The following is a 23,072-nucleotide window of genomic DNA, read 5'->3' as shown; positions in this document are numbered from 1 at the left end:
GCCATTCTTAACAGTAAAATAGAAGCTTAAAAAGTTCCTGTTTACCAGAATCTTTTTGGTATGCATGAGTCAGGACAGATTTTTATTGTGAATTTCTCAGTTCACTAGAAGCACAGGAGGAGTCATTCCACATGCTTAATATTCCACTCGGTGCGGTATACGTATGCACTATCACAATAAGTGCCAGGCAGTCAGCTGAGATGTCAGTCAAAGACTGGTTTGCATTCCAGTGGCAGTCACCTCTTACCTCCTTTGATGGCTTTATTAGAAAAAAACCAGGTATGAGGCTCTGGAAATGATTCCAAGTCTTTTACGACACTTTTGCAAGTGCTACTGTCGTACTTGACTGAAATTATTCATTGATTTAAATGACGAACATGCACAGAATGTTACGTCTGACAATTAAATCTATCAAGTTACATGGAAATGTACTGTACATGTTGCTCATTTATGAACCACATTGAGGTCGCACCGAGATAAACCCTTGCTGAACCAGAAGTCAGCCATTAATCATCTTTTACTTCATAGGTTTTATCAGCATGTAAATTTAAAATATACAGCACCATAAAACATTCATAAGGTTACCAACATACAAACACTTAACTCACCGCCAGATATTACTCAAAAATATATTTCTTCTGAAATAAATTCAATAGTCTTCATTTCATTTTTACTTAATAAACAAAGCCGAAGATCTGAGTAGCTTGTGCATAAACAAATATTGCGAAATCTTCATATAAATCTAGTGCACATACATTTGTAGATAAATCACAATTCTATCTGCAGTAAAAGGGATTTGTCTAAACATCACTTTTGTACATATCAGTAAAACCCCAGTCTTAAGTGTTCTCCTGGCAGATTTAAGAGGACAGTTAAAGGAAATAAGTTAGTAACAGTAACACTTCAATTAACACAAAAGATCCAGTTAAACATTTCTGCTACAGTGTGTTCAGCATCCTACGTGCTGTTCATTGAGGGGAATTATTCACTGGGTGTCACCACCTATAGGCCTCTTTTACTTTTTACGCACAGGGCTCAGAGAGCCGCCGGCGAGCGCGGAGGAAGTCCCTCCTCGCGACCCCTGTCGCCGCGAGACCGCCTCAGCATCCCGTGTCTCACCTTCTCTTTGCTGAGTGACTGCAGTGTCTTTTTCGTTACCTTACATTCTTTGCACTCTTACTTTACGCATAATATATAATACCATATTCCATAAGGTTTACTTGGCGAGCGGTTTAGACGTATTTATGCCGGTTTAGTGTACAGAAAAGGGGTAAACGGACCTCTCACTGAGTCTCACGAACCGCACCGTCGTTGACGTCGTTGTTTCAGTAAAGTCTCTCTCTCTCACACACACACACACACACACATATAGAAAGTTCTTACTACCAAGAAAGACACTTAATTCCAAGCCTTTTCACGAGACGGTGGAGTCAAGTAGTATATTTTTAGACGAGGGACCGAGACGCTCGCGACCTCTCCCATCCTTTCGTCTTTCATGTCCACTTTTTTGGCGGGACTGACTCGGACACGAATCTCACTGTTTTTCTTTTTCTGCGGAAATTATCTGTAAGGTGATCAGTCATAGGAAAGTCGGAAATATAAAATGATGTATCTGCTGTTGTTTTTTCGTCCTTCGGGGAACGCAGCTGGGGCTGCTCCGGCGAGGAGGGAAGGATGCCGGGCCCAGGCTGACCTTAGGCTGCTAATGACTTTCACAGGGGTCAAAGGTTAAACAACGTTTCCCGCGCTCACGCGCACCAGGTGACACGGCGCAGGATGCGACCCCAGCGCTCATCTCGCGTGCAGCGGGAAACTGAGCGACAGAGCGAAGCGCTTCGTCGGCACCCAGAATAAATATCTAATGCAAAATATCCCGGCAATTAATTATACACCGAGACAGTTCAACGAAATAATGTATTACTGTTGGGAGTAATTATTATATAAACAAATTACCGCTTTTTCCGTGTTGCAATTGGTAGCATCTAATGCCGACGTAAATGTGTCGCTGAATCATGTCAATAAGCAACATATATGTATATATATATATATTATTACAGTGAAACAATGAATAGTGAGGGGAAACAACAAAAAAATTGTGACCACTTTAATGTGATTTTTTTCTTCACAAATTTACCAGTGAAATAATACAGTATAGGCCTCTTTCCATGGTCTAATTCTGGAGACAGTTCTAGGAAAAAAACCGCCAACATCGTAGCCATTAGTATTACTGTTGTTCTTCTTATTTACATTTATATTAGTACTTTAGAATGATAATTCAGTCGCATATGTAGGGCAGTATTACAAGAAATTCTTTCATGTGACATTCTCTGTTCGGCGGCGCTGTGGACATTCCGAGCCGACAGCGAGTCCGAGTGACGGTATGGAAAAGTGCTGCTTGTGGGAAAAGGGGCCGCCTGTTTCCCGCCTGTTTCCCACCTCCGCTCTGCTCTCCTCTGCTCGGCCCGGCTCCGCTCCGCTCCTCCGGGTTCCTGTGTTCCAGATCCTGGACAATTTAGGCTCCCTTTGCGTGAAGGAGGCGGGAGCCACCCAGACCGCACTTCCTCGGGTCGCACAGCTGTGTTTATCCGCTCGGCGGCGCCTTGATGTGGGGCCAGCAGGTGAGGCCCCCCGCTGAGACCCCCAGCGAGACCCCCAGCTGCCCCTCCACACGGCACAGGCCCCGCACAGAGCGGCGACACTTCTCGGCCACATGCGTGACTAGCGCTTCCCCTTCGAGGGAAGGTCCAGAACAGCGGCCTCAACCAGCACAGTGCGAAGATACGGTCGAAAGTGCGTTACTTCCTTTTACTCCAGCGCTGGTACAGAGCTCATCGATATTGTGCTTTGAATGAAATGCACTTTGTAGAGCACAAGTAAGATTTTGAGTCATACTAAGGCAAAAATAGAGCGGTTACTGAAGTTTTACATTTATTTATTTAGAAGACACATTTCTCTAAAGCAACTTTAGATTCAACTCTATATAGTGTTATCAGCCCACACACCTTAATCACCAAGGTGACTTACACTGTTAGATACACTTCTTACATACATAACTGAAACACGCTCTCTCGGTGTCACTCACACACTAATTTTCTGAGCTTTTTCCTCACACACACGTTTTCTGGAATCGTTCATCCCGAGCGACGTCGTGGCGAACAAGAGCCTAACTCGGCAACACAGGGCGCAGGGCTGGAGGGGGAGGGTAAAAGCTATGGTAAACTCATGGAGAGCAGTGTTTCTGTGCAGGAACACACACTACTGCAGCGGGGTAAAGGGAGAAGATTCAGTTTTGCTCGGTCAGAATGTCTCAATTAACCACAGCTATAATCTCAGTTATATGGACCGTAGGAAAGGGACACGAGAAGCGTAGCACCGGACTTTCAATTACTCCAGCAGGGTTCCGGAAAAATAAGACAATTGACCGGGGGATAAACTGAAAACTTGACTGGATTTTAGTTATATCCCAGTATTATTGGTCATCAATAAACATATGAACATATTTTACTTTAAAATTTATGCCAATTACCTTTGCTTAGATTTTTTAAAGAATATTTTCTGAAATGCTGAATAAAAAAATTAGTATATACTAAACAGATTTAAGAAAATCCTGGTGAGTGCAGATTAGTGAACATATCTTTATATCATGAATATTGCTGAAGACAAGTTTATATTGGAGATTTAAGCTACCCAGAATTAAATTTCCTTTATGTTTAAAGATGCCTTTCCTAAAATGATATGCTGCCAATATCTTAAGGCATGACATGGAAGGGTAAAAACAAACCCTAGATAATGCTACCAAAGTCGTTGCTTGACAGTGTGCAGCATCTGGAACAGCTGTTGTGACAAGTCTATAAGAAACATTTCGGTCTGTTTTACCTTTGTCTACATTTCTTCCATTGCTTCTCGGTGCTTTGACATGTCTGTGGCTTGATACTAAAAACAAGTTGGACCAAAAGGAATCATCGGTGCAGGGAGTATTGCATGCATGTATTTATTTAGCCTTTTTTGAAATGCTTATTTTCTGTTTTTTTCCCCCAACTGTGTTAGGAGAAACAGATGTTTCAGGAGATACTATTTACGGTGGTTATTATAGACTGTGAAATCAATCAAAAATATTCTTTATGAATGCTGTGAGAACGCAAGTCAGTTTGCTTATTTTTTTTTAGAATAAACTATTGTTAATAAACTGGTATGAAAAGTTTTACATCTTTAAAGGTCCCCTCTGAGTGAAATGAACTGTTCAGTCCTTTACTGTTACTACTGACTCATATTTGTACCCATTTATCACCAGGTGTTTTACTGGCGCAATTCGACACCCTGTCCAACAGTACTGTGTGGAGGTGTGTGTGATGCACAAACACAGCTCGCATGCAGAGATGCAGCAGAAATACAGCAGACCAGGCCAAGGACAAGACTATGGCTCAGCGGCACCTGACACCTACGGCCAAAGCTTCAGGTGAGGACACACTCCTGCTGCAATATTGACTCTCCAGCTGACACTTCCCCGTGCGCTCACCCCGTTTTATGGACTTCCTAAATGATCCATTATGAAGTGATTTATGAGGTCACCTTCTCTGCTGTCGGGCTGAGGCTCCATTGAACGCACATCTGCAGCACTTGATTTATCAGAGAATGGACGGAAGCTGCCCCACGCAGTCTTTGTTAGCCGCTCAAAGTCTGTAGGAGAAGTAGGAAGCTGTTACAGATTCACAAGGTCACGGCAGATCGCAGATGAGGTGGGGGTAGCCTGGGGGGCTACGGGGCCAGCGTCTGCAGTGGAGGGCTATGGAATCACCTTCATCCTTCCCCTTGCCACAGACTCATGTTGTATTACTTGTTCCTGGGTTGAGAGCAGGGCTTTGATTCCCAACCTTCCTGTAAGCTACGGTGGGCTGCTCCAGTAGACCTCGTCCCAAGGGGTGAAGTGTTTTATGAAGCATAACGCCTGAACGCCGTTTGATGTTTGAAATACACTGAAAAGACCCTTCTCCTGCTACCCTCCTGGCCACACAAGCCTATTATTAGCAGCACCAAAGACCACAAGCTCTGTAGGCCAAACTTTCCTATTTGCTTTAATGATTCAACATCATTTATAGTAATTATTTAACTGAAACCAAGGCCAGAATACAGCAGATTCAAAATAAAGCTGTTATTCTTGATACGGGACCGAGGACCACAATTACCATGGTCCTCACCCTCAACACAATGGTGCATAAAGCTTTAATAAAATGGCCCTTTCATGTGGAGCAGCAAAAAGGTTCTACAGTGCTGTACAGCTGTACGTTCGGTCATAAAACAATCCTGCCGACGTGACAGTTGTAAACCATTTCCAAGAGCGATGAGATGACTTATTGATAGGGGTCCATTCGCCACAGACCCATTTCAGGTTGCGACCCTCATCCAGTGTGTACAGTGCTGTCAGGCAGGTCATACCTAATGACCCACAGTGGGTGTTGTAAGCATGTGATTACTTTGTACTATACACCCTAGGTTATCTGTCGGGACACACAAGTGTAAAGAAGTGTGATTTTATCAGTGTACGCTACCAGCCGACAGGACGTAACTCACTCTGCCTAGCATGTCGAACGCTGTGAATTTGGGTTTTGCTCTTGAAGAACGATCTTTGAGTGCCTGGCAGTAATGAATGAGTTGGGAGACATTTCCTTTAGCAAGCAGCTCCGTGGGTAATCTGACCAGCGAGGCGCACCTTTGATTTACTGTGGCTTTGTATTCACAGAACCTGGGCTGACAGCTTGAAGTGGGGGAGATGTTGAGGGGTGGGCAACTCTGAATGACCCATGCAACTGTAGCAATGGAGGGTTAGGAAGGTACAAGATCTCTAACGGGCTGCGCTACAGACTGTGTTGTATGTATTGGATCCTGGGACAAAGGCTGAATGAGAGCATCAAATCAAAGCACTGCAACTACACAAATTACACGTCATCTTTATTTCCCCTCTTGTAGGTTTTATGCGTTTGACATTTTAGGCCCTTTTGCTGTCAGTACAAGTTCTAAATCAGAAAAAAATGGAGCCTGAGTGAACTAAGAGACTGAAGTAAGCATTTACTCAGTCCCAACACGGTGACAGTGCATTCAGCATAATGTACCTCACGATAGATCTACCAGTCAAGAAACTGACACCCATCCAATCTGACTACAGGATAAAATTTATCTGAAAACTTTTCATCTGTTCAATAGTTCTTTTTGTCACGGACCAAAATGAGCAGACAGACACCAATTTTCTATTGAAAAACACCAAATTTGACCATTTCACCTCAACTGCTCTCTCCATCTTGAGGGATGGCTGCAAATCAGTTGTCATCTCTGATAGGTATATGTGTCTGATTAGGCCAGTTTGATTGATGCAGCTTGGGTCAGAGAAGAGGGCAATATCAGTGCCCCCCCCCAAAAAAAAAAAGCATGGATGAGATAGCTGCTCAAGAATGAAAAGTACTTTGAATTCAAGTTTACTGAAACAAGCTTCTTAGCAGAAAAAAGGGAAATAGCTGTTCTTTACACTCAAAAGAATAATGGGTTAAAATTCCACCAACTGTAAGACAGGGTATCCAATATGGTGGTTTGAAACCAGAAAGACCCACAACTAGTATCTTGATGGCCATCTGCTGCTTTTGTTTGACTTGAGCAAAGAGACCCCGCTCCAACATGTTCCGTCTTGGTTTTGCACAAACTGCAGCAAATTCACATATCAACAAAGCTAAGAAAAAGGCCGCTAGCCAGAGCTTAGAAAGTCAAGCACTTTGAATGCAAGTGCTAGTGCTCACCTACTACATAAATATTTGACTAGGAAGACGACAAAATACGAATGAACAGTTCACATTTTAGAAGGAAAATCTCTGTAAGCCAATGACAGCAAAGGCCCAGCATTCCCTAAAAATACCACCGAAAGTCTAGTCAGATGATCCACGACTGCAACCTTACGAGGAGTTGTGACAAAAACACAGGAAAGCAGCTCTGCCCTTTAGGCTGTATAAAGTTCTATTGTGATGGGAGTGAACAAGGTCACAGAAGTAGATCCAGGTCCCACTAGCTGTCATTGTACACAGACCAGATGCTTATCCGCTGGTCCTTGGATCCGGCTGCCATGAGTCCCAAGCGGGAGTCCTTGTGGTCTGAGAAAGTAACGCAGAGTGCCGTGTCTGTGTGGTACTGAAGCACAGCCAGGGGCTTAAGCTTCTTCCAGCTGAAGAGGCGGATTCGGTGATCCCAGCCTGCCGATGCCAGGATCCGGCGGTCCATCCGCAGGCGCAGCTGAGAAATCCCTGGGTTGACCAGCTCCACAGTGTCACGTAGCTGAGGGAAAAGAGGCACTAAGCACCGTGTCTCAAAAGGGCTGCAAAATATAGCTTTGTGCTGGAAGGCATTCATGTAGCAACCCCACGCACTGCCTTAGATTCAAACCCTACATCTGTCACGTGTCTTTCCTGCACTACTGGAACAGGAGTACAAATTAATAAATTATCTGCTTAGCAGATTTAGATTTACATATGTGTATTTATCAGATGCTTTTCTCCAAAGTGACTTCCAGTGAACTCTATGTAGTGTTATCAGCCCACACACCTTATTCACCAAGGTGCTTTACACTGCTAGATACACTACTTACAATGGGTCACTCATCCATACATCAGTGGAACACACTCTCTCTGTCACTAACACACCACAGATACTTTAAAGCAGAGATTAAGTTAGCAAGCATTGTATGTACAATATGTAGCTATTTCGTATTAGTACAAGACTTGTCACCAGGAGGACGCAGATTTAAGTCCTCGGCTGCACTGCTTTTGTACTGTTGGGCATATCCCAAGAGAAGCATTCGTGGTACAACAGCAGTAACCTTCTGGTGAAAAAAATGATTTCTTAATCATGACACTAAAATCCACTGGAAGCACAAAAAGCAAAGTACTGAAAAGGAATTTTGTGACTATAGAACGAAACTGCGTTTAGGCTGTGGAGTTTATCCAACCGTACTGCAGGTCCTTCCCAGTATGCACAGTAACTGTATACAGTTTGTTGCAATAATGAGAGGAAATTCAGTCAAGCAGCCATGCTTAAAAATGTTACCAAAGCTTATCAAGTTATCTGATCATTGTGGTATGTCAAAATCTACCTTGCTAAAACAAAAAGGAGCCCCTTTCATCTTTTACCCATCAGCTGATCTGATGAGTGAGGCTCAAATGGAAGACTACATAACTGTTTAACCTGGCAGCAGAAATCCACAATGAGCTTCAGAAGCTCAGTCATCAGGCATAAGACGTTTGGGTATGAGGCCTGCGAACTGATGTCTTTTGCACTGCTATTTAGTTTGGAGCGCTGGTCTTTTCTAAATGTGCTGGTTGAATTACCACCCTTGCTGGAGGAGGCCAAATTTTTGTTTGTGGAACTGTGTTTCTCTAAGCAGCACTGATGAATTGCTTGCAGCACTGAAAGATACAGTCAACAAGAGATGTGGCTGTTTCACACTCCCGTGTACCGTAGTCTCTTCAAGGTCCCAATAATTTACTCCATCCTACAGAATGAAATTCATTCCTGCAACAAGAACATGATCACACAAAATACTGCATTTGATAATGAACAAGCAATGTATGAAGACCTTCCGGAGGCACATGTGCATTTAAAACAATGACCACAATTGGTAGGTGTTGACTGCTTTTCACACACCCAGCTTGTCACAGAAGTCAAACCACAAGGTAAATGTATGATGAGTCTGTAGTAAATATTAATCTGGATCCAGGGACAATTTGGCATAAGTGGAAACACTGACTCACTCCTGCTCTAGACAGAGAGGTACAAATGTACAATAGACAGGCCAGCACAACTAAGACGTTACTCTTTCGGTTTACTTGATTTTGAACATGGCATTGGACTAGGGTAAAAAAAAAAAAAAAAACTCTTCATTCTTAATTTCAGGCACAAAAAGACCTGAATCTGATCTTTTCATCGGCAAAGTGCTAGACTTAGACTTAAGACACTTGCTCCTGTAAAGCTGTAGAGCACCAGTGGTGAACATGAACGAGGTACTAAAGCATTTGACTGGAAATACACAAGCAAGTGTCTGATGGAGAATGCTGCAGAATTACATGTTTCCCCATCCAGAAAAACAACACTGAGACCTATAAGGAATACTGCATTATTATCTCAGGTAGATGGTATGCCTTGAAAAAAGCCCATCTGGTTTACATTAGACTTTACAATTATGGGATGTTGCATTGACTTTTATAGGTTCTTCATCTTGTTTGCTACATGGGCAAGTTCTTAGCTGATCTGACACTCTGTGACCAGCCGTCCATTGCAGGAAGATGCATGATGAAAGACCACGTCTAAACCTTTCCTATGCCCTCCATCTACAGACAGCAAAGAGAGATGTGTGCAAACTTTTCAAATGATAACCCCATCCACACATTCCTGTGTGTCACGAGGAAAACAAAACAATCAGTTCAGCAGGAAGAAGCTTCTAACACTGGAGCTGCATGTCTTGTAAAATGTGACTGTAACTAGCAACCACTGACACAGACCCTCTTGCTTATCCATACTGATAACACTCCAATCAACAAGTGGATCAATGTTCCATTAATATTTTTCATTTCAGTCTAAATGTCACTACTTTGCATGAGACATGTCAGCGTGCGTTAGCAACAGGACTGATCAATGAGGAAGCTTCTCTTAAGGAGAAGAGCACTGATTTTAACCCTGGCTCACCCACTGTCATCAGTAAAACAATATTTACTACAACACTAAGATATGTTCAAAACACACAGGGATTGTGATGGGAAATTCATACATGTTCACATCAAAACTGCAAAGCTGAACAATGCTTCCCCCCTCACTAGGTGATTGAGGGTGAAGCCCTAACTTACGTTTTATGAAGCTGGCAGCGTTTCGTACTCAGTAAGCTGTAAAGCTTGCAATATTGCCAGGGCCATAGACCGCCACCTGTGGGAGCTGTCATCATATCTTAAACAGTGCTCACCGACAGCCACGGCTGACTTACACTGCTAATCTCTCCCTGTATCCCTCTCACACCCCCTTCGAAGCCCAGGGCCCAGAGGAACCCGTCTGTCAGTGAGGCAGGCTGCTCCGAGGAAGGACAGCGGTGATCTCCAGACACACACACACGAGCCTAGAAGACGACAGCAAACCTGCCCACACTCCTGTGCATCCTGAACCCCAGGCCCACCGACCACATGTGTAGTGGATTAAGTGTGCTGCTCTGCACGTTTGCCCTTCTTATCTCTCTGGCTCAAACTGCCCGCTGATAAGTGTGTTTCACAGGCCTTTGCCTCCTCCGCAGGCCTGAGGACCAGGACCCCACTGCCTTCTGTCAAAATCAGTTTCCCTCCCCCCGAAATTGAGGGCACTTGATCCCCCGCAGTTCTGGGTGCTCCGTGGTCATGGGCAGGGGAGAGGTGGGGGCTGTAACACACTTGTGGCTTTCCAGTCTTCACTGCAGCCCCCCAGTGAGAACTACTGTTCTCTTTATGGCAGATGTGTTTTTTGTTTAGTTAACAACCTCGAAGGTTTTGATATTTTTATTACCTCTCGCGGGTCTTTCCTTAGCACCAGGGCGGGAACGCAGCAGATACTCTCTACCATGGGACAAAAATACTTTTGTGGGAAGATTTTGAGACGGCTGTCTGGATGTCACAGTGTATTGCATTTAAGTATAATTTAAAAGCCCCTGCTGGATCAGTCTGACTTTTTTTTTTAACGCTCTTCCAGAATTACATATTAAGCTTTATTTTTTTTTTTAGTATTTGCTGGTGCAAAATAAACCAAATGACCATGTCCCCTATTTTGTTCACTGAATCGAAACATCACCAGTATTATTTTAAACGCATTTACCAAAAATACCAAGATGCTTTTCAGTTCCTCCATTCATGCATAAGTAGCGCTGGAAAGAATAATAAAGCTCTCCAGTGCAGAGGAGCACTATATCATATTCCCCTTTGCATGGATTCACAGGCTGCATCTGAAATATTGGACCACCCCTTCTGGCTGTGAAATCCACAATGGCACACTGGTCAATGAGGCATCATGGTTTAGAAGCTCTGGCTGTGATTTAATATATGGCTAACCCAACATGCTTTTTGAGAGCATTCTGAAGACCATCTATAGCTGAGGGAAGAAACAGAACAACAGTGGGGTCTGAGGGGGTCCTCATCTGGACTGACACCAAAGGTAGGCTAGGCCGTGCCACCGCTTTGTAACCAGCGGCTGATTAATGGCCCAGGGCCCTCCAAGAGCTCCACTTCGTGACCAAATATTTTTCCTGCCTATCAGGGCACCAGAGCACAGCCGGCAGGGGCGCTTTAGAGAGGAGTCACCTTTCCTGACCTGAAGGTTCTGCTGTCCATCAAGCACCCAGGAGCTGACGGCTCTCTCCGCAGAGCCTGAGACACCCCGCAAACCCACGGGGTCGAAATCCAAGCACAGGAGGGGCTCGGGATGCGTGGTCAGGCGGCTGAGTATCTGTCTCTGGGCGACATCCCAGAGGGCCAGCGAGCCATCCTCATAGCCAGCTAGCAGCATCGGGCCACACCCACCATCGGGCTGGAAGATAGGAGGGAGAGGAAGGGAGAGAGTGAGGCACGGAAGCTCACGGTCATGCAGAGAAGCAGGGGTTATCTGAGCCAGAGCCTACCACTGCTCCCAGACACACTTTCTGTACCATAAATCAGACACTCCCGTTAGCAGCCAATTACAGTGTTCGTCACTTTACTCCTAATTTCGATCCTTAGCCGGCTGTCCCCATTGCTGCTCCACTGAGACAAAGTTTAGAGAGCTCCCACTCCAGTCTGCTGTCTGTAACACACACATACACAACAGCCCTACAGCCTTCCTTCTCCTGTTTATAACACATGCAGATGAACACCCACAAAGACACATGCAACCATAAACCTTTCTACCTTGGGTCTACAATACACACTTCATTGGAGTTGTCATATTCCACACAGCATACCCCAAATGTTGTCATTTAAAATAACAAAACAATAAAAGCAACAGTGCTGCAGTTTGTCAGGTACTGCAGGTAGTCTCGTTGTGTGTGTTTTCTGCAGATCGAGTGTGGGGAAACAGTGTGTGGAAAAACATGGCTGACCCATAAATCAGTTTAGGGGATGAAAACATAAACTGAGCTGAGGTGTGAGAGGAGGAGGGCCACATATTTCACTGCAGCACTGGAGGGCGATAAATGGCAGAGGAGATTTACAGTGCAGGAGGTGCACCCACCCGCTCGCTCGCTCGCTCTCTCACTTGACCCTGGGGCAGACCATTCATCTCCAAGCACAGAGCGTCTCTGGAGCACTAGTCCTTCCAGGCTGCAAACATTCGATGGTCAGACACAAGTCTTCCACACCACAGGCTTCTGCGTGATCTGATAATGTTGGTGATCTGGCTGCAAGGTAAATGCTGCTACATTTGAACCTTTGCCATGCTGCGTGTCTCCCTCCTTCTCAATTTGCCCAGGGTGCAGCCATGCTTGAGACTCTGTAGGTCGCTTGGCCAGAAGCAACTAAGCACCTTAACAACGCTGAATTGCAGAAATCCCTTCCATATGTGAAGGGGCACAAATGCTTAATCCTTCATTTGTTACCAATAAGTCTATGACCTTCCATGCTTAATGGTCTGTTGTGTTTACACCACTGAAACAGATTATAGACAGAATCGTGTATTCCCTCATAAACAAATCACTAACTGCAATATTAAGAGATTAAAAAAAACAAACACAAACAAATGTGAATCAATTTCTCTCACCTCGCGGCTGGTTGTTAAGCATTACCGTCTGTTGCCCCGTGGCCCCTGCACTTCAGCTAAGTGTAGGAGCTCTCTGATTGATGATGTCATAGGGTAAAGGTCAAAGAACCCTGGGTAGACACCTAATTCATTATATCCTCCACTGCTCCTCTACAAGGGCATGCTTTACTGGATTACGGCTCACACTTGAGGAAAAGGATTTATCATTCACACAGCTGGCGAGATGAATGGTCTGGAACTAGGCCACAGTGGAAGCGCTGTGCCGCAACGCTACATTTGACCGTCTTCGCAGTCTCGTGGACTCCTCCTCCAGAAGAATAAACATTATCTGGTCCTGGGCTCTCTGGCCCAGCTAGTCCAAACCACCCTCCTTCACGTCACTGGGATGAGAGAGTCACACTGACTGGGCATGAGGGTTTCACACAATGCTCCTCAACGAGAGCAACAAAATGCACAAATGCATGTGTGGTTCTTGAACCACTCGTGTTCACATAACACAATAATGGCAAATCAAATGGCACTTCCCACTTTATGACAATTCGTTGGATATCATCCACCAGGCAGTGGGAGGGCTGCACAGTCTGTGCAGGTGGTGGCCAGCGCATACGGAACCAATCCCAGAGCAGGGGCCATGGTGATGTCATCAGCCAGCGGTGACGAGCTGAGGGTGATGGATCTCGGCGGCGGGAATGTTTCCTTCTGGTCGGCAGCCCCCTCCTCTTCACGTTAAAAGCCTTACACATCATACATCACGCAGGCTTGGAGCTGGCGTCTCCACCCAACATATGGAGGCACTTTTGGCCCCCGAGCTCCTCCAATCAGCCAGGAAGAAGGGTGCGGGACCAACTCAAGGCCCATTTACCATCCACACCAGGCTTCACACTGTAACCCCACCCGCTACAGAGAGGGATGCAAGGGCCTGAAAGAAATCGCTACCTTACACACTCTTTAATACCCTCTATGCACGCTGCTGGCAAACTCTTTAATGTCGCCAATAAATCTGCTCTGAGGCCTTGGCTCGGATGATGGAGGATTTTTGCCCACTAGGCACGGGGAGTGGCCGGAGTTGTCTTTTACTGTGCAAGCAAACACAGTGCGGAAAGCTGCTGCAAGAGCCACGCGACACCTGCCCAGTGCTTCTCCAGAGAAGACAACACACACACATGGGAGCTTTCAGCACACACATCGTCACGCAGCGTGACGGCCGCCAGGGTGCTGTGCAGGATACAGTGTCTGGCGCGCCAGGATCCACCGCTCACCATGACATTTATGGATGACTCTGGCAGGGTGATAAAAGGAGCCAGTCTGGTGTGATTGAATGTCACCCTGGCCTTTGCTTTGATGCTGCACATTGCCTGCAGACGATGCCATTAATATTGCAGCTTTGTGCTCCTCATGCTTGGTGCAAACTACCTGCGTTTCAGAAACATGTAATAGTGGAAGCAGCGCTGCAATAAATTAAAGTGAGCTGGCATATTCTATTGGTTACCTACAAAATGACACACAATGTCACAAGACAACAAAGTCATTGAGGATTCTTGCCGGTGCTGAAGCTTCACAGGATACGCCCAATAGTCAGCTGACAGGCTTTCATTTATGTCTACAAATGATAAAAACCTAACACTATATATATATATATATAGATATATAGATGGTAATAATTACAGGACCACTGAATTACAGAAAAACTTTGAAACTGTTTACAAAACATGAGGCAGGCTCTTGGATGCAGTCTCCAGTTGCAGGCTGATATATTGCTGTGGAATCAACCTTTGCAAACAGACTAATTAGTGTGCTGGGAGTCGATGAATTGAGAAACTGGCTGTAAAAAACGGCTGAAGACAGGTTCAGCCATAAATCACATGTGACACCACCCTCATAATTGTTGACGTGTCCATTACACACCTTGTAGAAGGTCTTTGTGCCAATCCATTTATAACCAATAAAAACAACAGGCTGTGTACTGAATGAACCTCCGGTTCTCCAAGAACTGCCACAGGCAGTGGGCTACCCGCAGGGCCCTTTCCTTGATCAAGAGCTCTGTGGGCCATGGTGGGCGGGGTACTTACCTGCCACAGCTTGACACACATCAGCATCCCCAGCTTGGCGTCCGGCTTCAGGGAGCACACGGGCACTCCACTGGGCAGCTCCACCAGCTTTACCTGGAGAAAGACGAGCTCTGTCAAAGCCGGTGACAGGGAGAGGAGAATGCAGAGGAAGTCATTTCAATTACAGTTGATATCCTCACTATATTTACCAGCTCAGAACATAGTTTGAGCAAAGAATGATTTAACAGTCACGCTGTGTGAATTCTTTTTTCTGAAGCTCAAGGGTACATCAGCTGGGCACTTTGCGCACTTCTCAGATGTTATCACCCTTCAGTTACTGTGCTACCCATCTGCTCTTCAGACATTTGCACAGCAATGAACTGCAGAAACCTGGTACCCAGTAAAACACAAATCTACCACCACCACATGACATATGCAGTTCTCTCATCTGAAGTCAACAGTTTCACACGTTTTGGCAAGGACTAGCTAAGTGACTTGGCCCCGTGGCCTTTCTGTGCTATTCGCTCTGAAAAAACGGCAAACCTATTCACAGCTTGTTACGACAAGACTGCTGGACTGCTGCTTCTGAAGCACCTTATACATTTCCTCTGTTGTAAAACACAACAATAAATCCTCAGGTTTCCTTTTAATAAGCACATCATTACTATTATTATATGACATCACCAGGCTGTGCTAGAATGTCGAGTGCCTGTAATTAATCAGAACACGAATCACTTCTTGTCATAATGAAGATTTTATGGCAATGTTACAAAATACTCTCAATATAAATAACCTTTTGCATATACAGGACCAAAAAAAACAGACCACTACACAGGTTTTCCACATGACCGGCAGAGCTGATATTGTTAAGGAATATCCTCATTAACAGCACAATTAAGCAAACCGTTTCAGGCTAAATTCCTTGTCTGACAGGACTGTATGTCTGGGCTTCCTGACAAAGGTGTTATTACAGAGCATTTGGCCTCGGGGCAGTCTGTGCATGTGTGGCACACTGTGCCTGTAAATAAAACACCACCTCCCTTAATTACTGCCCCATAATAGAAGGCACTTGCTAGCAGCTCTAGGCACTCAGTAAACATTAAAAGAGGAAATCGGCAGTGTGGTAACCACCTCAGAGCCCTGGACTTGCCTTGTACTAGGGGCAGTTTCACCTTCCACGGAACTTGAAATATCTAGTTGAGAGTGCATCAGGAGGTGTAGAGCAGGGGGCCAGCTAGCATCAACATCTCAACATGGGCCCTGCCTCTTTACCCCTGGGACAGGTGATTTACCTCAGTCAATCAATCAAAGGCCAGGATGTGCAAATGGGAAAATTAGAAGTTGTGAATATAAGGAGAATACTCAAGGGCAGCAGGTGGTGTAGTGGTTAGAGCCACCACCTTTAGACTCAAAGGTCCCGAGTTTGAATCCCACCTCCTGATGTAGGATCAGTCAGAAAGATACTCACCCTCCAGTAAATAATCATAAGTCACTCTGGAGAAAAGCATTAAATAAATAAATAACTAATGTAATTAGTTTGAGTTTACTGAACACCAAAAAACATAGCTAATAAAATACATCAGTGTAAGCTAACACTATGCAGGGAACACATCTCCATGTGCACTGTCGTCGTCGTCATCATCATGATGACCATGGTGGTCGCTCATAGTCACTGCAGTGTGTCACCTCCTCCATGTCCTCTGCTGGGTACGCCAGCAACCAGCGTTGGGGGTGCATTTCCATCACAGACCCCTGGCAGAAGCCCACACTGCCTGTGAAAATGGACTGTGTCACATCACTTCGGCCCTCGCTCAGGTTCCAGGTGCACAACCTCTTGTCCCGGGCCTGGCTGCAACACATACACAATCACACAAGACTTTTCACAAGTGCAGTGAAGGTTAAAACCTTGGTCAGAGATACTGAACCTAGCAGTGAAATTACAACTGCAACCCTTAACACTGCAGCACTCTACCCCAGAGGTACCCTCCTCATGCTATATGCTTTAGCAGCCATTAAAGATTAAAAATGTGTTCAAAGCTGTTCATTTCGATAATCCACAAGTCTCATGATAAGAAAGCAAACCCTTCAGGTGAGACCAAAAGGATAAAGTAAATCATGAGTACCTAAAAAAGGTTTAGGTTAGGAGACAGTGGTTGAATCATTAAGAAAATACCTGATGAGGGTCTCTTTAGAACCAATGGTGTTCACCCAGACGATGGAGGACCCTCCATGCCCTTCCAGAACTCTCTCAGCCCGTCTTGTATGCAAGTTCCACACATGTATGGCCCCTTTGCCTGAACTGCAGCACACAATGCCACTGGTGTGAGTAAAACAACACATCCTCAACAATACAGCAGGGTGACTGTGCTTTTGAAGGGGGTACCTCACTCACCCTGAGAAGAGGAGAGCAGAGCTCGGTTCTTGGCAGCTAAAGTGCAGAGTGTTGATGGGAGCCCCAGACCCCCGCAGGACAAAAAGAGGAGTTGGTGGAGGGCGGGCCATCACCAGCACACTGCAGGAGCACTGACCGTCTCTCACTCAAGAGCTGGGAACCGGAAAGAAATGTTCTTACTATACTTCTACTTTAAATCTGCGTGCACAAGTTACAGCAAACTATTGTAATGTGTAAAAGCTGAAATTCTGTTCTGCTTCTTTTCTGATTCCTGTCATCTGGAGGAGAGGTAGGAAACTCTATACCCGAAAGGGTGTAATGCAGCAGGTTTTAAATGGCTGCTAAATGACACCCAATTCACACCTGAAATATGTTGAATTACTGTTAAAAAATTACATTGTTGAAGTTATTAATTGCTGAGCTACCAAAATAGACCACAGTCAAAGGACCAGGGATAAATTCAATCAGAGCACAAATGAAAACTGTTCTGAACCAGGCACAGAAGGCCTGTATGGATACCAGGTTTTCCATCTGTGATTGAGTTAATGTGACAATACTGTCCCAAATGACGATAGCTACCCATTCTTTAGCAGTGAGAATCTGTGTACTAGCCAGAAAGAATAATATTTGTACACTTATTCATTTAGCTGACTCCTTCCTCCAAAACAACTTACAATCATTTACCCATTCATAGAGTTAGGAAATTTTGCTGGAACAATTTAGGGCAAATACCTTGTTCAGGGATACTACAGCCAGAGGAAGGATTCGAACTTACAACATTTGGTCCAAAGGCAACAGTTCTAACTACTGTGCTACCAGCAATCCCATAAAGAGCTAATCAGAACACATCTTGCATTTTTAAAACAGGATGGTCTTCTTAATAATGAAAGGAAAAAAGCAAAAAAAAAAAAAAACACAATTTGTCAGAGCATCGCCATTCTTTTAAAGATAACATAGTATTCCAGTTAGTAGTATTTTGAAGGCAATTAAACATATCTTTATATCTCAGGAACTGAAATCACCATAAATATAAACAAAGCCTCAAGGCAAGCAGTGAAAATTTTTTTCTGCGCTGGTGATAAGCGGTATTACCCAATAAGCCATAAATCATATCACCAGACAGCTTAATTACTGTAAACAGAAGTAGATTCAAGCTTTTAACTTTATTTTTTACCAACAGCAGGTTTTCAAAGAGATTACACTAGAAATCCTGCCAACCGCAAAAATGTAAGAGGAAATTGTGTGTCGGTCTTGTGTTGTGCCGGCGGGTTGACGAAACAAACTCGCTGCTGTGGCTCACTAAAACGTTGAGAAACACACATATCATGTTTGAACAAAATCAACGAAAGAAGGGGCCAGACCTGTGCATTGCTCCTAGTTCTTATCAGCCCTGATTCTCGCCCGCTTTGGGATCACGTGCTGAAACTCGAACCCATGGTATCCCAGAGTCATTCATTTTAGGAGGTTAGCGGTTAAATTGTCCGTGTTGATCCGCCAAGCGGAGACAGCGCTGGGCCCAGCCTTCCTCATTAAGGAAAAGGGCACCACGGCGCCCCTGGGGGTAAGAGGGGACAGCCAGAAAGGCTCCTCTCTCCTGTTACGCCGATGCCCCCATCACACACTCCCAGGTCTCAGCAGCAAGCAGCGTCCCATGCCTTTGCTGCATATAGGCTGTGGTTTGAACAGTCACACACGCTGAAGGCACATGTATGAAATACACTATATCCAAAATTAAAAAATAAGTAGTTTTTGTATGCCTATAAAAAAGCTCATAAAAATCCACCTTTATTGCCAAAAGCTACAAGGACATTAAAAGGGCTCTGCTATGGACCTGGACTCCAGCCTAGAGTGGTGCTGCAATGTCAGCCAAGAGCCATCCCACACAGTGACGAGCCACAGAGCCCCTGCAAATGCGGAGATGAACTCGGAGGAGCCACAGCACACTGACCTTCTGCTGAGCCCAGCTCACCATGTAGTGTCTGCCTTCTCACTACTCCAGACAGCTTTGCCCTGCCCACCAGTTCAGTTTCCATAGGGTTCGCACCTGGGCGCAGACAGAGCTGCTGTGGCCTGCAGATCTGAGGTCAAACTATGCTGTTTTGCGTGCCCAGCTGAGTCTGGCAAACATAACGCCACACAAAACCTCCAAACTGACTGATAACCAGACGGCCTTGTATCCAGAGCCACAGTGAAAATCCCAGGAATCATCAGATGCACAAAGGTATAGATCTAACTTCCACTGAACCAAAATACAGGACACTGTATGTACGGTGCAGTTGCTGTGGGTACGGTTATCATTTCACCAGATCAGATGAATAACAGTGGGACAGAAGGTGGAAGAGTGCTTAAAGCTGTCTCTTTGCAATTAAGATGTGAATCCCCACTCTTCCTGTAAATCCTTTGATCAAGGTACTTACCCTGAACAGAAACAGTAAAAAAAGTTATTCAGCTGTATAAATGGGTGAACGTCTATAAGCAGCTCAGGATAAAAACCTATAAAGAGCATTTTAAGCTGCCCAGGACAAAGACGTTACTGAAACAACAATAACATATTAAAAAAAGGTTACTGAAAATACAGTGGCTGATGATCACATTCAAGGACAGGCCTACTCCACATATGCCAACACTACGCAACTTCCTCTCCCATTTGGGAAAAGGCATGGGAATCTGGGGTCTGCTCCGTGCTCCCACAATAACAGATAAGACAACTCCAGTAATCTGACTCTAAGTCTCTGGATAAAGGCAGTTTGTCCCTTCTTGGCCCATCTGTCAACACCTGCTTGGTAATTAGGCCTAATTATGAGAGAGAGTTCGCTTCCCCTTCATGTTATTAAATAAGAGGCAGCTTTGCCAGCCAGCTATCTCTCAGCGCTGTAGAGGTACTGGCGACCTTCAGATCAAACGAAGCCACTATCTGTGGCCCCCCCCCCGATTGGTTTCTCTCTATGGGGGGGTGGGATTGGGAGAGTCATTTTAATGTGGGCTTCAAAGATGGAGAATAAAGCAGCCCACATTCCTCTGGCCAGCCCTTTGGAGTATTTATCATGTGACAGACAGCAACCCACCTGAACTGCCCTCTTGTCATATTTTTCCCCCCATTCATAAATCAGAGCCGGACACACAGGCCATAAGGGGTTGAAATGGAAACTGAACGCTGGGGTTGACAAACCTCAGCATATGAAGTCAGAGCTGGAGCACGCCCTCTGCTCTTCCTATTTTTCCATCTACATCCTGGAACATGGACTGTAAGGAAATATGAGTGATTAAATCATTTTAGGAAAAAAATATTAAACTTATATACCCACTCCTCCTTGCATTTCAAGGTAAAACAGGTACTCCTTTAATCTGGTCAAAAATCCTTGAACTGGTAAGTTTTCTGATTCATCTACTAAATGTCAAAAAGCCATATTTCACTGTACTTAATTTTCAGTAGGCCAAACTCCAGACTTTAATGAGATCATTTTAAACACCACTCATTCTATTCTTTATCAGACATCCTTGTTTATTTTTTTTCTTTCTTTTTTCAATTTCTACTCGTGCTTTTCCACTTCACTTGGGGGACACTATTGACTTTTTAGCCATTAGTCATCTTTTCTTCCGAGCCCACAAAGCCCCCCAAAAGCCAAACTCTCCTGAGGAGGAAACAAATTTGCTGAATAGAGGCGAGGGTCCATTATAAAGTCCAGTTAAACAAACAGGGTAGGAAGTTCGGGGACACACACACCCTTTATTGTACGGGCCAATGTTGGGGGAACTCAGGCTGGAAAAACACGCTGGCGGGAGATAGAGGGTGAAGTCAGACACCAGCGAGCCCACACCCTCTGTCACTCACAGCACTAGGAGGGGAAGAGGCTGCATTGTTCCCATCAACAGCGTGAATGCAGTTTCAGGGGCCATGGTAGATAAGGTTGAATGCCGTGCCCATCTCGTTCAGGCCACTGATGGAGCACTTTGTCACTGCGTGCTGATTTAGGGGCCAATACAGCTAATTAGCAACAAAGAGGCCTGCAGGTACTGGGTCCTTATCTGTTAGCACTATCACAAGTTTCCTCCGGCAGGTGTTTAACCAAACATCTTGCAGTGGATGGGTCAAGAAAGGAAGTGTATTTCTGCGTGTTTGCGTGTTTGGCGGGGTCATCAATTGTCAGCTGTATCACCATAAGATCTACACGTCTCCTTTGGGAGACTTTATTATTACGCTTCTGTAGTTTTCTGTTCCGCTGCAATGCCCCACAGCAACTCACACTCACCTCGTACCACCACAGCGAGAAGGTTCAAATCAGCACCATGAATCGTTACTGTAAACAATGTAAAAGGTGCCGCTTCTATTATTAACTGGGCCGTAGCCGCAGAAAAACATCTAAACAAGCAGGACAAGTGCTTCAGGAACTTGGACTCCAATATTAATACATCTATTATAAATAATCACTGGTCCAATGCAGGGCACTGGTGGTTCGGAGTCCACCCCAGAGGTATAGGGTCTGAGGCAGGGTACACACAGGATAGGATGCCAGTCCATCCCCAGACAATCTCATACACTCACTCACCCTTACACACCCACTAAGGGCAGTTCACCATCACCAGTCAACCAGAAACACATCTTAGGCAGCTCAGTGGCACAGCTAGTAGCGCTGCTGTCTCACAGCACCTGGGTGGTGTGAGAAGACGTGGGTTCGATCCCTGACACCCTGTCTGTGTGGAGTTTGCATGTTCTCTCTGTGTAGGTAATGCAATGTAATCTTTGGCTAGAGGGAAGCCATCAGCGCACCTGTAGGAGACCCACAAGAACACCATGCGGACTGAACCTACGTCCGAACCCACACTGTCCAGGTTCCGCGAAGTACCAGTCCTACCTGCTGAGCCTCCCCAGACTCAAACGACACTCTTTATTTCCACCAACCTCTTAGCCTGAGATTATGTGACATGGAGAAACACACTGTGGTAAACGGTACAAACAGGACTCTCGTGAATAAACTCTAAAGCGGTGAAAAATGAGAACTTTGCTTGCTTCACTCACTCTGTTCCCAGTTATGGACAGTTAGTTACATCACTGACTGCAGCCAGAGCGCGCACTGCAGCTCAAGCCTCAATGCTACACACTGTGTTGGCAAGATTTTGTGAGAAAGAAGTTTGCTCTCGCTGAGGCTGAAGAGAAGAGCTCGGGAGCAGCAGCACGCGGCGCTGACACACACTTTAGTTTACCTGGTAGCACCTCTTTGCCTGCACGGGATCCGTCTGCAAGGCGAAACACACCACGACATTATTATTATTATTATTATTATTATTACTATTACTATTATTTATCGTAAATTCACTCACTGCAACGCGCTTGTGACTTGTCACAATGAATGGGTGTCAGCGCGCCTCACGACTCGTCTCGTGTGAGCTGCAAGTCAACTGCCTCATCACCGTCGCGAGACAGCAATAATACGGAAAAAAGCTAGCAATAACATAAAACTAAATTTAACCTATATGAATTCCTTGCTACTTTACGTACAGCAAATTAATTCCCATTGAAGCAGCCACACTTTGCGTTGCAGTACTGTATTCTGCGCACTTCTGAAGAACCACCGAGAGCGTGCTGGCGCGCGAGAGCTAGAGAGAGAACACCCGCGCAACTCCGAGAGCTCGCGGCACAAACGCGACGGTGAACCTGAAGGACCCGCTCTCGCGGAGCAAGGTGACCGAGCGCTCGCCTGTAATTTTCTCCAAAAAGCCGAATAGCTATACATTTAATAGTTATGTTAAATATTTCATTGAGAGTTTGAGACGCTTATATTTAATAGCAAATCGGCATATGGCGGAAAGGCAGCTTAACTTGTACAAGGTGTAGCCTTTGCTGCAGTGAAATAGTCAGCAGAGAT

At 45.1% G+C, this 23,072-nt stretch overlaps 1 protein-coding gene across 4 annotated transcripts; it reads right to left on the bottom strand.

The window, feature by feature from the left end:
* Positions 1–6,413: 6,413 nt before the first annotated feature.
* Positions 6,414–22,827, bottom strand: gnb1l (guanine nucleotide binding protein (G protein), beta polypeptide 1-like). Of its 4 annotated transcripts, none has more exons than XM_018762337.2 (8): positions 22,528–22,827; positions 22,411–22,443; positions 17,209–17,361; positions 16,990–17,115; positions 16,503–16,665; positions 14,838–14,930; positions 11,350–11,565; positions 6,414–7,311 (listed from the first exon to the last, which is right to left on the bottom strand). In XM_018762337.2, exons 3-8 carry the CDS (start codon positions 17,316–17,318, stop codon positions 7,045–7,047), a joined length of 975 nt encoding a protein of 324 aa, XP_018617853.2. In that variant the 5' UTR covers positions 17,319–17,361; positions 22,411–22,443; positions 22,528–22,827; the 3' UTR covers positions 6,414–7,044. The 4 variants fall into 4 exon arrangements, with proteins under 4 accessions (XP_018617853.2, XP_018617854.2, XP_018617855.2 ...); XM_018762338.2 differs by having other exon boundaries at positions 22,706–22,827; XM_018762339.2 differs by lacking the exon at positions 22,411–22,443 and having other exon boundaries at positions 22,706–22,827.
* Positions 22,828–23,072: the final 245 nt, after the last annotated feature.

This window comes from Scleropages formosus, chromosome 12 (assembly GCF_900964775.1).
Source record: "Scleropages formosus chromosome 12, fSclFor1.1, whole genome shotgun sequence".
In the NCBI taxonomy this organism is placed as follows: domain Eukaryota; kingdom Metazoa; phylum Chordata; class Actinopteri; order Osteoglossiformes; family Osteoglossidae; genus Scleropages; species Scleropages formosus.
This window is presented reverse-complemented; position numbering and strand designations above follow the sequence as displayed.